Below are 20624 nucleotides of genomic sequence, written 5' to 3' on the forward strand. Positions count from 1 at the left end.
TGCTACTGTATTGTATATTACACTTTTCTGGGATCATTACTAGCGCCCTTCTACTGCCCATCTGCCTCCAATCTTTTCCTGCGGATTTCTTGGTTGACCTTCCCTTTTTGGTCGTTTTGCTTGTTGTCGATATCTGCCTCTTCCTTGTTGCTGCTGCCAGGCACAGGTCTGCCAACGGGCAACGGGTTGGTTGGATAAAATGTACTGATTGTCAGGCAAATAGGCAATGGTCCAAGGACTTGTGCTTGCATTGTGGATGTGGTTTCCTGCAGATCATTAGTTATTGCAATTGTGGTATGCAAGATACAATAAGGTTATTGTGCTGCCTTCTGTGTTGGGCACCAGAACATCCCTTTGGGTGGTGCTGCTGCTTTGTGTGTTGGACCTCTGCATCAGTTGGTCACCTGAATAGAGTTTAGATGCCTAAACGTTTGGTTTGACAGTTTAGGGATAGGGATGACACGGCTTAACAAGTTTAAGGACTGTTGGCGTACACTCTTATCTTTTTTTAATAAAAGATAGTAAATATCTAGCTTCATCTATCAACCGATAAAATCAGGCCAATTATTACAACGTTCCACCTGTAGGCAAATCCACAAGCTGCAAATAATTCCAAATACAGCAAAAAAAAAAAGATAACGAAATGAGCGTAAAGTTCTGACTAAACAAGACTAATGCGTCTAATAGACAACCATCCATTAGAACCAAGAAGTGCAAGGCCGACATCTCTAGACGTTGATCAGCTTGGGTCAGCTGTTCTTGCATGCCATCAAGCCGTTGTAATCTTGCCTATTGCCGTAGCCAGTGTGTTCCGCTGAAAAGAACCTGCCAAAAAGATTTTGGTCTGCATTTGTCAAAAACCAACTCGTTTCTTATTATCCAAACTGCCCAACAAAGCGCCGATGTTGCTGTTAATAACAATGCATTAAATTTCTTACTAGCCGATTTTAAGCAACTATTAAAAAGATTAGATTATCAATACTTCGAGGAAGTGAAATTCTAAAAAGTAAATATACAGTACGCTACAAAAATTTGGCATAAAGACAATCGATAAAAAAGGTGTTGAATGGTTTCTGGACAATAACGGAAACAACACCTCCTGTCACCATTCCTTGGTTAAAATCACACCTTTTTTTAAGTACCACAAAAATACTTTTATTTTCATAGGGACTTTAATACGCCAAATATCTTGTGAAACACTTACCCTAACGCAGCATATATGGATTTAACTGTAAAACTTCCAGATACATGAAGAGCCTAGACGAAAACATCCATTTCCTCCCGTAAGTTCAAATCATGTAAAGAAGCTACAATTCTGTGCCAATCCCTTTGGTTCGCACCCACTAAATTTCGACGGAAAGAAATATTTAGTGGGGATGAACTAAGAACTTGAGCCACTAAATCTTGTTTTAGTCTTACAATATTGAAAAGTCCAGGAACTATCCTTAAGCGGTTTGTTTCCCAACCAAGTGTTTTCCCACAACATGGTCTGCGACCCGTCTTTTACCTTAAACGAACCAAAGCTCATAAAGGTATCTTTGATGTTCATCAAGCCTTTCCAGAAATGCGAGTCCGTTGGTTTTTTACTCTCTAAAACATGACATTTTATAGAGAAGAGTACTAACATTTATGACACGAAATACTAGTAGTTATGAAGATATATTTTATAATGAATTTAATGATATTTATTCGATAACATAAATTTTGCCAAGATTTTGTATAACTTTGGTCAAACTTACAATAAATTGGCGCGGAAGAAAACCGGAGTGTAATTCTTATGCATTGATCGATGCAGAAGCTGAGATATTAATATATTCCCCTTTTTAAAAAAAATGAGTGTAATTTCTTTGGGATCGAGGTAGTGTTAAATAGCATGGTTGAATTTATCTTGTCCTTTTCATGCATTTGCAATTTACTTCAACACAATTTTGTAAGCCCATTTATTATGCTCTCTAAATTTGTTTTTTATGCTCTTGAACTTGTACAAAATCATTAGTGGGGTATATGACGTGTGAGCTTGCGTTGGATCGTTTTCGCCTTTGCCTATACACTTGTGGACTTCTGGTAGATACTTTTTACGAATGGGGGATAGCAACACAGGGAGGGGGCAAAGAGTCACCAATGTTTCACTCATTCAAGGAAAAAAAGGCATCGAATGTGCATAATAACAATAAGAAACGAAAGAAGTGGTATACCACTAACATAGAGAAGCTGAAGCTAAAGTACTAAGCGCTGAGAACACAATCATTCCAATCAATTCATGCCATGAGAAGCCGCAAAGTCCAATTCATTTGTCTAGGCACACTGGCCGTCTGGCCCTACACTCCCACCAAAGATTTGTCCTGCAACTTCCTATTGTCATCAGATAAAAGAAGTTTGCACTCTCGGAAGTAATAAAAGAACAGAAGTGGCAAATTATGGTGCTTGTAACCTGTGCAAAACGAAGGAATATGTGGACACCATAAATTTGGTGCACTGATGTATTATTGTTGCTAGTAAATTCAGGAGCTAGAAAGAAGACCATCGGCTATAAAAGGATTACGCCAGAAAAGTTTCATTACTTAGAGATAAATCCACATGCAAGAAAGGTGATTGGCTCCATGTGCAGCTGTATGTCACGGAGGGCAAGTAACCAAAAGAGTACATGTTAATCACGCATGTGTGGGTTATATTTGCACGGACAAGTCAGAGAAGAAAACTTCATTAGCAAGGATTCTATACAAGAGAAATTAGAGTCCGTGTATCTTTATAATTAGGCAGGTCTGTTTAGATATTTCTTTTTATACAAGTATTGTTTAGTCAAGTTTGGTTAGGATTGTGGGTCAGCTCAGGGTATAAATATAAGCCCTCGCTGTTGTATCGAGTTATCTCCACAGATCAATACAATCTATCTTATCAATACCTTTACATTATCGCATGTACTTTACCAGCACTAGGAGTAGGATTAAGTAGTCCCTCGACGAGTTTCTTCATGCAAGCTGGGCTGCATCGCTTCAGTTCGATCTCCGACAAGATGTGAGTTCCCCGTCTATCGAGCATGTTCTGGGCTTTGGCTTCTGGGCGCATCACTGTCGCCTCGTCCAGATCTGTTCACAGTTATCGAGTATTGTGGATCTTCGACTTATGGCGCATCGCTTTCATCTGGATTCGCGGCTGGTGCGGTCGAGATCATTATCCCGCTAAGTGTTTCCAGACTGTGACTTCCGGGCGCATCGCTGTCGTCACACCTAGAGATACTGGTGGCGGTACTGGTCTAGATCTCATCGGTCTGCGGCTCTGGTCATGGTGGAACGAGAGCCCATCGGCACCCCGTCTCCTATCGGCCGTCGGGCCGATAGCCTGCATCGGCTGACGTTTCGGCCGATCGCCTGTGCTTCACGAAGATCATCTATACCTTGTCAGTTGAATGGTCAAACAGACTGGCACGCCCGCGCACACCGCGCCGATACGGATCCTGCACTGGAACTAAGCAGATCTCCCAGGTCCTCTTGTGCTGACGTGGAGTCCTCTGAAAAAATCAGCAGAATTTTGCGTCAACAGAATATCATAAGTATATCCAGCTGCCATGAAACCTCACTGATTTTGGGTCTATTTGGTGCTGCTCTGGACCCTGCAGCGTACAGAGCTGGACGAAGAGGAGCCGTTTTGGGCATGGAATAGAGGAGCCGGAGCTGTTTTTGGCGTACCGAGGCGAAGCTGCTATTTGAGGTTCTGACTACAGCAGTGGAGTGGATGGAGTTGGAGCCACACCAACCACGGTCTTTCTGTATGTAGCTTCTTTTCCTCCTATTTCTACTGCAGTTTCCATGAAACTGATTCATTGCAGTGTGACAGTGTCTGCCTGCTAGGACAAAGGAGGCAAACAAAAGCAGTAGTTAAAAGAAGCAGTGGGACCATACATCATTAATAATTGCATCAAAGGAGCAGGTAGTACTGCCTTGTATAAATTATTTCCAGAAATAGAACACAATTAAGTAGAATGATCAATTAGTGCAACCACATGAATACCACAAATTCATTGATGATACAGAAAAGCTGCAGGTAAATTTTGCCAATATAGAACTTGTACTCTGCACAAAGAAATTACAGAAGTGATATCTTAGTGCATATTATCAACAAATGAAAAGGCCTCACCACATAACTACCAATAATAAAACTGATAAAACTCTTTTTCCCGATCACCCATGTGGTTCCAGCTTCCAGTAATGATGTACAATGCAATCCTTCCATCTTGTTAAAACATATTTCAGTCAATTTGATTCATTGTGTAAAACCAAAAATAGCGGTTAAAGAAAATTTGCAACCAACTTAAAAGGCCAGAAGAACCCATTCATCACACAAGTCCTATAAGTAAATCTGTAGCAAACATGTGAAGAATGCAAAGAAAGCAAGCATGTAGCATAGGGAAAGCAAGTTGCAATGCAGATCTAAAAACATAAATGCTCAGTCTTAGTTGTAACTTTTTTACATACCTAACTGATGAACTGCTCCCAAGCTGTTGTGAAACTTGCCCAAAAAAATATTTTTGGAACATTTTCTAATGTGACATACCTAACTGATGAACTGATCCCAGCATTCGTCTCTCTTGTTTGATGAGATTGGGGTCCAAATTGCAAGCTTTTTTATTTTATAAATGAAATGCAGAGTGAATTAACAGTGAAAAGACTGAATTGTTTGAAACAATAGAGTTGTCCATATGACGCGGCACATAAATTGTTTCTAAATAAACAAAATATATAATTTTTGTCTAAAAAAACAAAATATATAATGATGCAGGCTAAACAGCTTAGAACAGTTCACAATGATAAAAGAGATGCTATAAAGTCAATAAAGACAGATTCTAGGAGAAGAACTTGACATACTCCCTCTGTCCCTAAAAGCTTCAATTCCTAGAATCCGTGCTAGTCAAACTCTTTTAAGTTTGACCAACTTTATAGAAAAGAGTATCAATATCAATAACATAAAATGAGTATCTTATGAAAATATATTCTATGATAAATCTAATGATATAAATTTGGTACTATAAATCTTAGTGTTTTTTTCTAGAAATTTAGTCAAAGTTTAAAAAGTTTGACTTAAGACAACTCTAGGAATTGAAGCTTTCAGGGACAGAGGGAGTACATCAATGCTGCCGTCACAAAGTTTCAGAATCTCCTAACTTACCCCACAGTTCTAAAATACAACACACTATCTTTTTTTTAAAAAAAATACAACACACTTTATCCCCATATATCATAACAAATTAAAAGCCTTAACTAGGACTGCAGGCTATGATGTTTTTTTAGTGATAACCAAAAAGTGTGATGATGAACGGATATATAACTCTGCATGTAGCATTTCAGGGAACAGTATTTGCAGTCTTCAAGTTAAGAAATGACTAACACATACCTCTAATTTTCAGCATCATATATTGCTTTTCAGAAATAATATATGACCTGTTATTGCTGCCCTCATATATTGTTTTTTTAGTATCCATCAAAATACTACCTCACGCATCATTATTCAGCATGAGCAAGAGCACATACTAATTTTCTAAAATATCTAAAATAACTTGTTCAGTACTTGGTTATGTCTTAATGTTTGGTAAACCGTATATGCATCTCTTCAAAAGCAAGATGATGTAGTACAAAACTGCTACTCAACAAGGGCAATAGGAGGCTTGATCATCCTCCTTCCTTGATTACAATGAACTGTACAAATTTGACCAGAGCAATTCAGAACAAAAGAAATAGAATACATGAACCTAAGGTCAGAGTATAGTCTTGGTTGAATTAAAGACCCCAGGACACCGTCTTGCAATGGTTTTAAAAAAATTGGTCAGAAAAACTCTGAACTATATATCAACCAAGCAAACTCTAGAACTATCTGTCTGCACATGATTGCTGTTCATTGGCCAAGAATGGGGGTAGAAGAGATGGACCTGAGGCAGCTTGTCCTGAAAGCTTCTTGTTGTAGGTGCTCAAAACGGCTGCCAACACATGAAGGTGAGCACGGATGGCAAAGAAAAAATTTATATCCTAAAATCTAGATGAAGCTTTCATATGTACATACAATGAATTGCACTAATACAATGAAAAACATGAAGCCTGCATGAAACATTGAAACATCAAAATGTCCATTTCCTATTGTTTAAGTGTCTCCTTATCTGATACTTTGTTAGTGAAAAAGTTCCATGAAGAGTCAATGGATGGTTGATAGACAAAGTTATTTTTCAAGCAAAGTTTGATCAATGTGGTGGCTAATGATCTAGGATACATCAGGGGATGTGCAGAGTCATGTTTCTTTTTCCATATCCAAAGCAAGTGATAAAAAAATTATGACTGTTATGCAGCTTGCATGAAACATTGAAACCTCAAAATTTTCATTTCCTATCTAAGTGTCTCCTTATCTGTTACTTTAGTACATGACAGATCAAATGAGAAACTACACCAACCTATGTGTGGCTCCTCCTGTGGGGGTGGAGTGTCATCGTCGTTCCGCTCGGTAGGGCAGCCATATGCGTGTCGATGAGGCAAGGTCCTCCGCTACTGACTTGTCTGCTCGGTAGGCCAGCAAACACCGAGCAGCCGAGGCGGGACTGGATGGTCACAAGCTGAAGGAATCAAAAAATTAATAGTACTCCAGGAACAGAACAAATAGTAAAAATACAGTCCTGTTCTTGGCAATAAAAAGGCAGTCCAATTTAATTAGTAATGTTCCAGTTTCATGTGCAGCTATATATAACAGTGTACAGAGCATTCGAAAGATATATCCAATTCTTTTTCTATATATGTATATGTATCTTAGTTGATGCAGATAATTGCATAATATTGCATACAACCGTGCTTTCTGTAGTTAGATTGATATCCAAGGAAGTTTTGGGTCATTAGGCACTGTATCATGTCCACAAGATGTTCCAAAGTATCTTACCAGAACCAGGTGGAAAAGATTGGGACAGAAATAGGCACAAAAGAATGGAAGTGAACCCCACCCATGATGGGACTAGCAAGTGATGAACATAAAAATAAATGCCAGAGACAAATTGACAGCAGCCAGCACTTTCTCATTCAGAGCAAAAGGCTACTACAGTACAAGCTTTAGCAATCACCATGCTGTGTTTCAGACCTAGCTAGCTGCTACCTGGAAAGTCATGAACATAAAAAAAAATGCCAGAGAAAAATTGACAGCAGCCAGCACTTTCTCATTCAGAGCAAAAGGCTACTACAGTTACAAGGTTTAGCAATCACCATGCTGCGTTTCAGACCTAGCTAGCTGCTACCTGGAATGAACTTCTCAAGATGAGATATAATGCAGATTGTTTTAGTACATTATCCCAAGAAGAGCAAACACTACTTTTATTTATTATTGTTCAGATGGGTTTGCCTCCCCAGGTCAGATGAGCAGAGTTGTCGCCGCCTTCATCTTTGGCTTGTTCTCTTCCTTGACCTCCAGCAGCATCGTCACCACGGACCTCATTGGTGGGCGTTTAATTGGAAGTTTTGAGACACAGAGCAGTGCAATTTTCATGACCTTGCACATTTCATCTTTGAACTGCTCAGCGAGGTTCTGATCAAGCACAGACTCTAGCCCGTTCTGTTCAATGCTGGCAGATACCCACGCCACCAGGTCCATCTCGCCAATCTCAGCTGCCATCGGCTTCTTTCCAGTAACAAGCTCAAGGATCACCACACCAAAGCTATATATGTCACTCTTTTCAGTTACATGGAGAGTGTAAGCATACTCTGCAATGCATAACAGATCAGTCAGGCATTAGAACTCGTAATATGCAATAGATGTCAGCTCTAACCTGTAGCTTCACTTTACTAGAATACTACTTTTCAAAAACTATACAGAGCAACTAAAGAAAAGACATAGGATAAAGTAAAAAGCAGAGGCACAACAACTTAAGTAAACATCTAGAACTACAGTTAGGCATCAGTAACTAACCAGGAGCGATATATCCACAAGACCCTGCAATGATGGACATTGTAGCCGGGCCATCCCCAATAGCCTTTGCAACACCAAAATCAGCAACTTTGGCACCATACTCGGCATCAAGCAAGATGTTGTTTGACTTCACATCTCGATGAATGATTGGGGGCTTACAGTCATGGTGCAAGTATGAGAGTCCTTCAGCAGCGTTAACAGCAATCTTATACCTCATGGGCCAATCCAAGATGCTGGGTTTCGCGCTATGGAGCATATCCCCCAGGCTACCATTTGTCATGTACTCGTAGACAAGCAATCTGTTGACACTGTCTGTGATGCTGCATGCAAGCTTTACAATGTTCCTGTGCCGAACTTTGCTCAGCGTGGCAACCTCAGCCTCAAATGAGTCTAACCTTTTGCTTGCCACACCACTAGGCCAGAGTTTCTTGACAGCCATGGCCTCACCTTGTGGCCCTACAACCACCTTGTACACCTTGCCTGCACCGCCCTCACCAATCACATTGCTCTCATCAAGGCTATTGACAATAGCCCTCTCACTGAAATCCACCCTGTGGAAGGATGTCAGCACCCAACTAGATTTCCCATCATCCAATTCAGCAGCACTCATCTTGTACATCCTGCACTTGTAGCCGAACCAAGCGATGCCAATGAGTAGGATGAAGCCACCAACACCTATGATGGGGACCACCGTCTTGATAATCTCGCCCCGTCTGGCATCTGAATCGTCGTTGCTCTGACAGAACCCATAGCACAGGCCAGGGTTGCCCAAGAAGCTGTCCCTGTACTCTAAGCCATTGAAGAAACTGGGTAGATGCCCTGAGAGCTTGTTATAGGATATGTTGAAACGAGCTAGCTTGAGATTCCCCAACTGCACAGGCAACTGACCAGAAAGCTCATTGTTTGACAAATCAAGTGTATTTATCTCGACGATCTCTCCAAGCTCCGAAGGGACATTCCCGGTGAGGTGGTTATGTGAAAGGTCCAACTGTGCCAGTTTCTTCAGCTTACCAATATCCCCTGGGATCTCTCCAGAGAGAGAATTGTTGCTCAGATCAAGATTGTAAAGCAATGAAAGCTTGGCAATCGACTGAGGTATGGGTCCAGTGAAACCATTGTTGGAGGCCTTGAACTCTTGCAGGCTGTCCAACGTCCCCAGCTCGGCAGGCAGAGTACCAGTGAACCGGTTGTCCTGTAGGAGCAGCGTGGATAGGTTCTTGGCACCGGCAATGGCAGGATCAACCGTCCCTGACAGTGCATTCTCACGAAGCTCCAGCAAGTAGACATTGGGCAATCCCCAAAAATTTGGTGGCACTGGGCCAGACAGCCTGTTGCTCTGCAGCCGCACCCTCACGAGTGTCCGGCATTGCCCCAGTTCAACCGGAATGGGGCCCTCAAACTCATTGTCCAGCAACATGAGCTGGTTTAGATTTCCAAAAGCACAAAGCGTCGCCGGAATCGGACCCGACAGCCGGTTGTCCGACGCGTCTAGGAATCCGATCGGGCAATTCTTCCCAAACTCTGGCGGCAACGGCCCTGAAAACTGGTTGCCGAAAATCCTCAGGTCAGACAGACTTGGCGCCGCCGTCCCCATCGTCACCGGCAACGGACCGGACAGATTGTTCTGGTACAGGTGCACACTAGAAAGCATCGGCGCCGTGAACATGTCCTCCGGTATCTCCCCAGTGAGCTGGTTCATGGAGATGTCCAGCGAATGCAGCTTCTCGAGCCCCCCTAGACCCATGGGAATACTACCGGAGAGCTGGTTGGAGAAGAGCTCGATCTGCTCCAAAGAACTCAGATTCCCAATGCTTGATGGCACCTCACCGGATAAGTTGTTCCTCGAAATGTCCAGATTGACGAGATTCTTGAGCTTCCCGATGGAAGAGGGGATGGTACCGTTGAGGGAGCAGTTGGCGATGAACAGCACGCGGAGGCCGGCTAGGTCGAAGAGCTTCTCCGGCAATGGTGACGGAGCGAAGGGGTTGTAGGCGAGTTGGAGGTCCCGGAGGCCGGTGAGGTTGGCCAAGAACGTCGGGAACTCGCCCGAGAGCATGTTCTGGACCAAGTTCAGCACGGCAAGCGAGCGGAACCCGGCGCCCCACGACCGCGGGACTTCGCCGGAGAAGTTGTTCCCGGCGAGGTTGAGGTGGATGAGCTCCGGGAGCGCCGCGACGCACGACGGCAGCGAGCCCATCAGTTGGTTCGCGGAGAGGTCGAGGTGCTCCAGGGACCGCAAGGAGCAGAGCGCGGTGGGGAAGACGCCGCCGAGGGTGAGATTGTAAAGATTGACCCCAGCGACGGCTCCCGTGGAGTTGTTGGCGCAAGAGACGTGCGCCCAGCGGCACGGGGAGCTGCGGTTGGTGGCGGCGGCCCAGCCGGCGAGAGCGCCGGTGGGGTCGCGAAGCGCGAACCTGGCGGCGATGAGATGCTTGGTGTCGGAGGATGCGCCAGCAATGGACTGGAGCAGGAGCAGCAGGAACGCGAGGAGGCAGCGGGTGGCATCCATGGCTGGCGCCTGGCGGTGGCGGTGGTGGGCGAGTGGAGAGACTGGAGAGCGGAGGTTTTGAGGAGGGAGTTATGTTTTGGACTTTTGGTCACACCGTCACAGAATTCGAAGGCTCGCTCTCCATGATTTCCTCTTATAGATGGAAGATCAGTGCCCATTGGAAGTCACCGGGTAATTTTGGTAGGGGTACCCAACGGAGGTACACCCAGATAGGCCCTGAGTAGCTATATAAAAAAAAGATATAGGCCCTAAGTAAAAAACATGTCACCAAACCCATCTATCTACTGAGGTAATTCTATAGAGATGGCTCACGCTGGGTGAGTAGATGTATCATCGATGGAAATAGTGTGGTGTGCCTAGCAATTTGGATTCAGGAGGGATACATTTTTCACAAATAAATCGACGCGACAGTTGTCGTCGGGTAATTAATCACCTTCCATCCATGTTGGGTCAATGTAGTCGTTGGTAATTAACTGTCTCCCATCTTGTTGGGTCAAAATAGCCGTTTGTCGACATCGAAAACGTTACCTGTGGACTTATGAAAGTAATGACAAGTGACGTTCGCAATGGACCAAGCATTTGGATATACATGTATTTATAGTAGGTTGACGACACGATTCGAGTAACTGATGATATGGCCATCGAAAGTAAGGAAAATTCAAACCATGGTTCAAAATTAATTTTGGCCGAATTTCGCAAAGTTTGACTATTGTGAAACAACAAGATAGTATGGCAACATGGATCTTTTTTGGATTTTTTTCACAAATTAATTTGGGCCAAATTTCGCTCAGAAAAAAGCATACTTTATGTGCTAGTTTCTAAAAAAAAAATTCACCGAATTTCATAAAATTCAGTAATTTCGGTGGTGACCGAAATATTTGCAACACCAAAATTAAAAATCCTTACTGGCGCATTCTTCGTAGCATGTCATTTACTGTAATTAAAGGTCCATTACCATTAGCATGATTTTACAAAAGATAAAATGTAAATAAATTGATCTTGATATTGTTATGGCCACATAAATAAACCCATAGTGGCCAGTTTTACCAAGAAACATTCTTTAGCGTGTTCAGTCCTGTGTGGCCTTAGCCGGTCACAGGGAGTCACCACAAGAGCACAAGAGGCAAGAGACCAGTTTTGAGAAATCGGGGAAGCTAGCAGCACCTGGGAAACGCTCACGAGTTCTAGGCCTGGGCGGTTCGGCAGTGCACGAGAACCGAAGCGGCCTAGCCAGAGGGGATTGTGGAGAGAGAGAGAGTGTGTGTGTGACAGAGAAGCCAGTCAGCCAGGGGCGTTGGATGGTCCCGATGGACGTGGCAGTGGCATGGCATTGGCTTCTTCCCGGCTGCCAATGCAAACTGCTGCTTTCCCTTCGCCTTCAAACAAAAATGATTTGTTTGGCTTCCTTCCTTCCTTCGTTCCGACGGCAACGCTCACAACTGGGCTGGCAGCGCGCTACTCTCTGCCGTCCAGCCGGTGTGCAACTGAAGCGTTTCTACCGGGAGAGCGGCGTGCTGGCGGTGGGCTGGAGCTGGAAACCGGTGGGCGCCGCCCGGTTTTGGCTGGCGGCTGCTGCGCTGCGCGGACCGCGCAGCATGGCGCTGGCGCGGCGAGGGCTGGGACAAAGCGAGCGGTTGGGCCGGGCGCGCACGGCGCGTGCATCCTGCAGCTAGGCTTCGGCGGCGCGCGACGCGGGTGACTCTCTGCCGGCTTTTGTGCGGGGGCGGGGCTGAGTTGTTGGGATGTTTTGGAACGGGGCGTGTGCCACGCCGTCGATCGGCTGGCAGGAAAAACGTGAGAAGCGAGGGCCTCCCGGCCGCCGGTACCGTTTTTGGACGGCGGTGAGCCTCAGGCCAGCCTGCCCAGGCCCAGGCGAGCTAGGGTACGGTGCCGCGCGTGAGGATCCGAGGCGCCGGAAGAAGGCACGCACCGCGCGCCCGGCCGGGGAGGTTAGGCCTGGCCCCCGGGAACGGACGCCGAGGAGCTGGCGGGCGCAGCGCGGTGCGTGCTCGCCGTGGCAGGCCAGAGCTTGCATGCCATCGGCCGGCTGGAGTGCCAAAACGGCAAGTGCCACCACTAGTTTGCAGCCATGGGTTCATGTGATGCATGTCGTATGCGTTTCCACGGCTTTCCTGCAGACCCCTGATATCGCGGATGATGCAACGATCGCGGATGAACTCCCACCAAAATTAATCTAAGTAGCTAGTGTGAAAACACCAGTGCGCTTCGGATAATACTTATCAGATCACACGGCCGACGGATTTTTCGTAGGTAAACAGCAAACCCATACTAAATCTACATAGATTCGCTCGTCCATGCAGCCATAAACTTCACATGGTGGCAATGCAAAACAGAATCTAATTAATATAAGAGGCAAAACAAAATCAGGAAATTGAAGAAACGAATCGATATGGACAAGGGTTGGGGTTAGATTGGACAAAACATTTACCTTTGGAAACACCACGCAGCAAGGAGATCTCATATGTATCCATATACTTCTCCTCCTTCTCGACGTGGTGTAATAATTTCGTCAATCTCAAGATCTGTCGGCTCATTCTTCCGGATGATATGTCCGCATCAATGTAGACGTCAACATTTTTACTGTGTGATTTTTAAAAAGATAACTCTTAATTATCATCTACATAAATAGTAGAGCGAAAAGAAATCTACAAAAGTATTGCATAAATCTATATGTGTTGGGATATATAAACAAGAAAAGGTCGAGAAACTTGATACCGATAATTCATCAAGGGAGCATAAGTTGCATGGAGCCCGTGTTCTCTAGATCCAAGTGAGGCTATAAGGTTAGAGAAGATGCGGCAGGGAAGTTTCTCTAACTCTTGGACGCACAACTCCTTTCAACGATAAGGCGGGGGATGTGAAAGGTAACACGAATGGTGGTGGCTAGTGGTCGAAGACGCCAGAGGTGCTCACGACCACTATATATCGACGAGGGCACGCATCTCGTGAGTTGTAAGTTTGGTGAAGTGACGAATGATTGATCCGCAGTGACGAAAGCATTCATATTTTTCTTTATGGTATATAATTATTATATAAAATCTTTTCTTGCTTCATATATATTATATATATATGTATATATATATATATATATATATTATATAGGGATGCATCTCTCGTACTCCGAGGAGTAATTACTCCCATCTTCAATAAACAATATTACGTATGTATTCATACTTGTTTATCGATTTGAGTATGTTCATATACTTATATTAAGATACTCTAAATCTTATCATGTGAAAAATTTTCAAAAAAAATTATATTTTTTTAATATATTACTAAAATGTCACTACTATAGTATATATAATAAGTATAACCACATACTCTATGTATGCATGCATACTTAACATATATACTACCTTAGATGGTTTAGTATGATCATATATTTCGTCTACATATACTTCATCGGGCCATATACGCCCTAAATCTAAAGATATACATATGGGAGTAACTACTACTTAGAGTAAAAAGGAATTATCCCTATATATATATAATTAAATTCTTCGGGGCCTAAGATAATCTTCAAAAAATTCAATAAAATGCTTGTATGATTTCTCAACCAGGAAGCAGAGGCTATCCTCGTATGGAATGGAGGAATATATAGTATGGTAATTCTGCTTTGTCAAAATCTAGATGCTTAGTGTGCTCAATATAAATCCACGTACATTTTTTAATAGAGCAAACTCTAAACCCTTTCTTTTGAGAGAACTCTAAACCCTATTTAGTACGGCTCAAAGTGGTTTCTAAGCTTGTTGCTAGAGTGCACCGAGAAGCTAAAACTGGCGAAGTAAAAAATGAGAGTTACACTTGTCGTTAGTTTGAGAGAGATAATAACAACTTTTTGCTACAGTATAAGAAGCTAGAACCAGCGCCAAATCTCCATGAAACGAGACATCAACATAGCCGTAAGTCACGATGCAAACTATTACACCATAATTTTTTTTTATATCCGTGTCTCTAGGTTTCATCACGGAATACTACATCTGTAGATTGGAAACCCAGAAACCAAAAAATTACAGCATAATTGGATTTTATAAATGCAGCAGAATACTACTAAGGCTAGTCTCAGTGGAGGTTTCACCAGGATGTCATACACATTTATTAGAGCGTCATGTCAGCAAAACTGTACTTTTTGCATGAAACGAAGATGAGAGAGAAGGAAGTAGTTTCACCATGGTCAAACCCCGCGGGCGTTGTTTCCCACGCGGTGAAACGAGATGAAATCCCCACCGAGGACTATATGTTTTCACCATCTTGCATGTGATCCAATCATTTTGCAGTAATTAAATGCTTTGCTTAGCCTTAGAAACAACAAAGTGAAATGCTTCATTGCTACGGTTATTTCATAAATGGTTTCATTTCAATCTTGATGACGTGTTGGTATATGTGAAACCGTGCAGTGACACTGTCCATTGAGACTGGCCTAACAATAAAAAGTACTCCCTCCATACTGAAAAACTTGACGTTTAGGACATGATTGTGGTAACCAAAGAGTGATTAATTGAAGTCTGCCCCTAATAAATACGGTTACAGGTGCTTATGGACAAGAAAGTAAATTGTCCCAACTGGCTATCGCATGGGGTTTTGAGAGTGGCGAGCTGAGATCGAACCCCAGTGGCTGTAGATTTTTTTGCTGGAGGCTTGGAATTTTTGCATGGCACTATTGGCCCCTGCATGGCGCACGTCGCGCGCGGCTCTCACCTGCTCGAGATTTCAGCCTGGCGCGCTAGCTAGCGTTGGAAATTTTCAACTCGCGCGTGTAGACTTGTTTGGCGCTGGCAAGCGTTGGAAATTTTCAACTCGCGCGTGTAGACTTGTTTGAGGCTGCCTTTTTTTCGTGTTTTTTGCAACTGGCACTAGAATTCCAAAAAATTGTTTGCTTTGGCGCTGTAGGCTGACGCTTGGACTGTTTGTTGCTATAAATAACGTCTCGAACCCCTTGATGTAGTAGTAGTACTCCGATTCACTGCCTTGCTTGCTTAGCTAGCTGCCTTGAGCTAGCTTTTGTTCTTCTACTACTACGGTGCAATGGCTGATTCGTTGTTTGGCTTTGATCTGAACGGTCGTTTGGACGAACTGAGGAGAGCATGCACGCATAGTTAAATGCGGCAGCTAAACGGATGCACGGCCGAGAATAAATGCGGTCGAGTAACGAGGAGCATACGCATGCTCGTGGTTGACTGGGCAGCCGAACGGATGGGAGGCGTGAGCTAGCCAGGGGTAATCGCGTAAAAAACGCTAGCCTCGACGCCACAGCGATAAGTTTTACGAAAACGATCCATGGGTCTAGAACGACCGGTTTTTAAGTTTGGAGGGAGAAGGTATATACACCGTGTGGAAGAGTATACTTCTACAATTGAAAACAAGTAACATGCCTGAATTCATTTACTCTCTACTGTTGGAAGAATTATTGCTGGTGCTAACTCCAACTAACAAGAAAACCTGTACATTTTCCAAGGCAAGCTACACGGGAAGGACTACAAGGGGTGTTGAGCATACTCAGTCCCAAAATAATTACGCACTCACTTTTGAGGAGTCATCGTTTTTAAAAGTTTATAATCAAATATAGCACTATATAACAAAAGATATTAATATTTATATTGTGTATTAAACACTGTTCGCCTAAATGTCAAGAGAATGATGTTTACCATTTACCATTTATAATGACATTATTAACAGCATATTATATTTTTTTAATAAATTTATTTAAAGATAAAAATTAATATTTATGTCATGTATTAAACATTGTTCATCTAAATGCTACATTGTGGTACACTGTTTTCATTTAATCATTGTTTATCCTATTTAAACGGTTGCTTTGTATGAATAATGACTAAATGTCAAGAGAATGATTGTTTACCGAATAATATTATTAATAAGTATCAACATATTATATCTTTTTTTATAAAAAAATTATTTAAAGATACAAATAATGAGATTACTCCCTCCGTTCATTATCTCTATTGTTTTAGCCTTCGGCGCAGTGACCAAGGAGCAGAGCAAAAGCACTCAGTTTGCATTTAATCATCATGGTGCATGGATCGATGTAGAAGCGTGGAACAACCAATAAGCAGCAAAGAGGTAATAAATGTGATAGCCAATGAGCGACAAAGGAGCAATAAATGCAGGTAAATTCTAAGCTAATATGAAGAAGATTTTTGAATAAAAAGTTGTTGCTTAGATGAGCAAAATAAATGAATGGAGGGAGTATTTCCTATAAAGTTAATTAAATTTAGAAAATTTTGACTTCTCAAAAAGCGAGATGTGTAGGACTTTAGGACAGAGTGGGTACATTAAGCCATGTTTGTTTGAGCTACAGTTTTTGTGCTTTTGGCTCAAAAGCTAGCTTTCTAACTTTTGGCTTATGGCAGCAACCTTTTGTAAAAAAAAATTATAAATCATGCCCACTGTGTTTTTGTATGTAATCATGTAATCTTGCGAGATCATACCAACCACGTATAGAGAGAGGTCACAGAGACCCACTTGCCTATGGGGAGGCTTCGGGGCTATTCATGAAGTTACCTGAGTAGAGGCTTATTAATCCTTGCGAAGGGCTCCAAGATTAAGGAAAGTATTATCCTAATCAAATAATCTAATATCAATTAAAAAATCATTGCTTAAACCCATACAGAATCTATCTTCGCTGGATAATGTTAAAGCATTATCCTATATCATTTCTTTACTCTGTACTAAATTATTATCAAAAGTTTGATATCTCTTACAACTAAAAAAGAAAGTAAGTAAGATTATCGTTTGGTGCGACGCTCTACCATCCACGTGCGATCCCGCGATCCAAACAGAAGGTGAAAGGTGCAAAAAGAAATAAATAATAAGAAATAATTACTGGAGCAAATATACAATAGAGAAAAAATATACAAACATAGAGGTGGAAGGGTCTAGAGAAAATAAAGAATAAAAAAAAAATTTCTGATGCAAATGTACAAGAGAGAAATCTTCGAAAGTCACACCCCGTGCATTGTTTGAATAGGAAAAAAAATTACGTAGGTTTTAAAAGAAAATTAAAAACATCGTAGTATGTGTTAAAAGGAAGGAAGGAATTCGATTGGAATTCTCACGCCGGCAAGGAAATCTCACGCCCCTCCAATTGCATGATCCAGCACGCCATTGCCCCGCACACCATCGAATTTGGGGGCTGTCATCGTCACCCGTTAGACTTGCGCTCATGTCCAGTCACAATCACGATGTCGCCTTGATCTGAGAAGCCTGCGACGACCTCGCCACAACCGTTCTATAAGCTTAACTAAACAAAGTTTATTAGTAAAATAAATAACGAAGCAATTCTAGCACTAGCAAAACTAAGTTATGCAAGCCACTAAACCACACTAACAAAAGAAGACAACACTTAAGCTCTACTTCTAAACAAGGAAATAAGGCTACACAAGCTAAACAACTAGCAAGGTAAGCAAGTAAGTAAAGGAGTGAGTAAGAGATTGTTGTACCAACGTTGATGAATTGAGATATATCCAAGAATCAACCACAATGTGTACACAATAAGAAATCCTGGGCAAGAGATGACACAAGATTTTAGTCCTCGTTGTGGCCATACACTCACTTGATGGACCATGAGCTAATTGGCAATCTAAAGCCAAGCCCTCAGCGAATGTCATACATCCACTCACAAGATGGGGATTCTCCAAGCCACGAGCAATCTACTAAAATAACCAATTGTGATCTCCTATAGGGAAGACTAAAGAATCCCTCACAAATCACTTGGTGAGGCTCGAAACAATCTTCAATCACAAACTCAATACCTCTGCTGCTCCAAGCCATCTAGGGTGTCGGAAAACACCCAAGAGTAGCAAGAAATTCATAGTAAACTCAAAGATCAAGTGCCACTTTAATCTCATCTCACTAAGATGAATAATCAAGCAAGGGATAAGTGGAAGGGATGTTCTCTAGCTCAAAGTATGAATACATTCAGAACTGCAAGGAAGAGCTCCCCAAATACGGCCACATTCTATTTATAATAAGGGGCGTTGGACGCTCTGACGCTTACCTATCGAAGCGGTCCGATGTCCGATGCTCACCTGCTACTTGCGTTAGATTGCGCCATGTATTCCTCTTTGAATGTGACCCATTGATCACCAATGGTCACTTAAACGTTAACGAACTTCTAGAGCAGGCATCGGACGCGTCTAACGCTAAGCACTAGATGCGCCACCTCACACCGGACTCTACTCAGTAAGGTTTGAAAACCTACGAACTCACGTCGGACGCGTCCAATGAAGAGGCATCGGATGCACCCCAGCATCCGACGCATTCAATGTCAAAACCCTACTGCTACAATGTGAGTATCGGACGCGCCAACGCTAGAGCGTCGGACGCTCCGACGCACAAACAAAACTTCACCTCACTGTGTTGTACTCATCGGATGCGGCCTTAGCGTTCGACACTGTCTGACCCAGCGTCTGATGCGACATCACGTCCTCTTCAACTCAGCCACCAGCGCAATAGAAAATATACATTTCATTTTCTCAAAAGCGCAATAGAGAGGAACCTAAACCCCTCTCTACCCTTGAACTCCACCTCCTTTGTAAATGTGCCAACACCACTAAGTGTACACCATCATTGTGCAAGTGTGTTAGCATTTCTCAAACAATTTCTCAAATGAGTGATTTTAGCACTTTACTAGATCCTAATGCATATGCTCAAGATGTTGATCTACTAGCACTTGATTCGAGAGATGATCGTGATTTTCCCTCTTAATTGTTGGCTATCTATCCTAAACCTAGTAACTCACTTCTCCACTCATCTTAGATCAACAAAAGCAAAACCCTATGTTTATACCTTTGCCTTGATCACTTTACTCCTTGTCCATCACCAATTACTCGATCACCATGATCTCCATTTCATGCTCTATCTCTTTCTGATCAAGTGGCCACCACTCCATGTCGCATTTCTCCTTCATCACGTGTGTTGCTATGCCTAACTCAAATCACTTAAACACAATAGTATTAGAAACTTGGTGTCATTAATTACCAAAACCAACTTGGGCTTTCAGTCTGGTATTTGATGACAATCATCGCAAAGATATGAAATGAAATCACATTAAACTTGAATTGCTTGTCCAAAGCATTTTGATCATGAAACAAGATTGGACAAACACTTCAATTTTGGTTTTGGTAGTACTAGCTCCCCCTAAATATGTGCTTCCATGAGTTTGGTTCAAGTTTGCAAATATGCATGAATTAATGTTTTAGGAGAGTTATTACTAACAAAATGATGCTAAAGTATATAGAATGGACCTTTGAAGCATGATATCAATTGGAGTTGCCAATATATACCATCCTTAGCATCAATGTAGCTAGACATTCATCAAAAACTCAAAATACCTCATGAGATCAAATTATGTGTCTAGTTACCACATGTAAACACTAATTTGTGCTAGGTTTCAAAGCATCATTCAAGTTCTATTTCTAGCAAACACCAATCAAACAAGAATAGTGAATTTAAAACTTGCAATACAACAAATCTTCATGTTAATGCACATACTAATGAAACAAACAGTTCATGAGCTTGCTCCCCCTATTTGTGTGCTCAAGTTTTATTTTATCACTTTCCATTTTCATGTGTCTCCCCCTTGATCACTTATCTTTTCTCTCCTTTAGTGACTTACCTTTGTTTCTCTCCCCCTTTGACATCAATGAACACAAAGGTTCAAATTTAGTGAGAATTAAGTCAATCAAGGTGAGGGTTAAATTATGGTTTAATCTAGATCACTTGCCTAGAACATCTAATTCGGTTTGATCCAAGGATAAGCTTTTTTACACCTCATGAAGTATAAGAGTTATCTTGACCATGTTGAATTATAGATCATAAGCTCATTTCTAGATTCAACACTAGGCTTGCAAGCTCACAACCATGTCATATGCTACCACTAGATCAATCAATCATATAAGCAATAGTGGTACCATATATACATCAAATTCTTTTGATTTTTTCATGAATGGGCCTATTTGTCATGCACACATGTCTATATATTCTAATCATGTCCTTAAAAAAGTATGAATATTATGTCAACCAACGTTACCTTGCTTTGTTAGAGGAGAGACATGTCTATAAATATGTGGGGGTGTACTCATTTCAAGTTGGAGAAGTCAAGTATGTTCAATTCATTCCTCAACTTGCAAAATCTCTTCCCATCAAGTGG

General features: G+C 42.2%; 1 protein-coding gene across 1 annotated transcript; it reads right to left on the bottom strand.

Moving 5' to 3' along the window:
- LOC8067286 (receptor-like protein kinase HSL1) lies at window positions 7044-10602 on the bottom strand. The gene is made up of 2 exons (XM_002462180.2): window positions 7927-10602; window positions 7044-7721 (listed from the first exon to the last, which is right to left on the bottom strand). The coding sequence occupies exons 1-2, from the start codon at window positions 10433-10435 to the stop codon at window positions 7372-7374; spliced, it is 2859 nt and encodes a 952-aa protein (XP_002462225.1). The 5' UTR covers window positions 10436-10602; the 3' UTR covers window positions 7044-7371.

Source organism: Sorghum bicolor, chromosome 2, assembly GCF_000003195.3.
Source record: "Sorghum bicolor cultivar BTx623 chromosome 2, Sorghum_bicolor_NCBIv3, whole genome shotgun sequence".
In the NCBI taxonomy this organism is placed as follows: domain Eukaryota; kingdom Viridiplantae; phylum Streptophyta; class Magnoliopsida; order Poales; family Poaceae; genus Sorghum; species Sorghum bicolor.

Coding starts and splice junctions, on each gene's coding strand:
- LOC8067286 (XM_002462180.2), bottom strand. CDS start 10,435: ATGGATGCCACCCGCTGCCTCCTCGCGTTCCTGCTGCTCCTGCTCCAG. Junction 7,722..7,926: donor TTGTGGATATATCGCTCCTG/GTTAGTTACTGA, acceptor TATGCATTGCAG/AGTATGCTTACACTCTCCAT.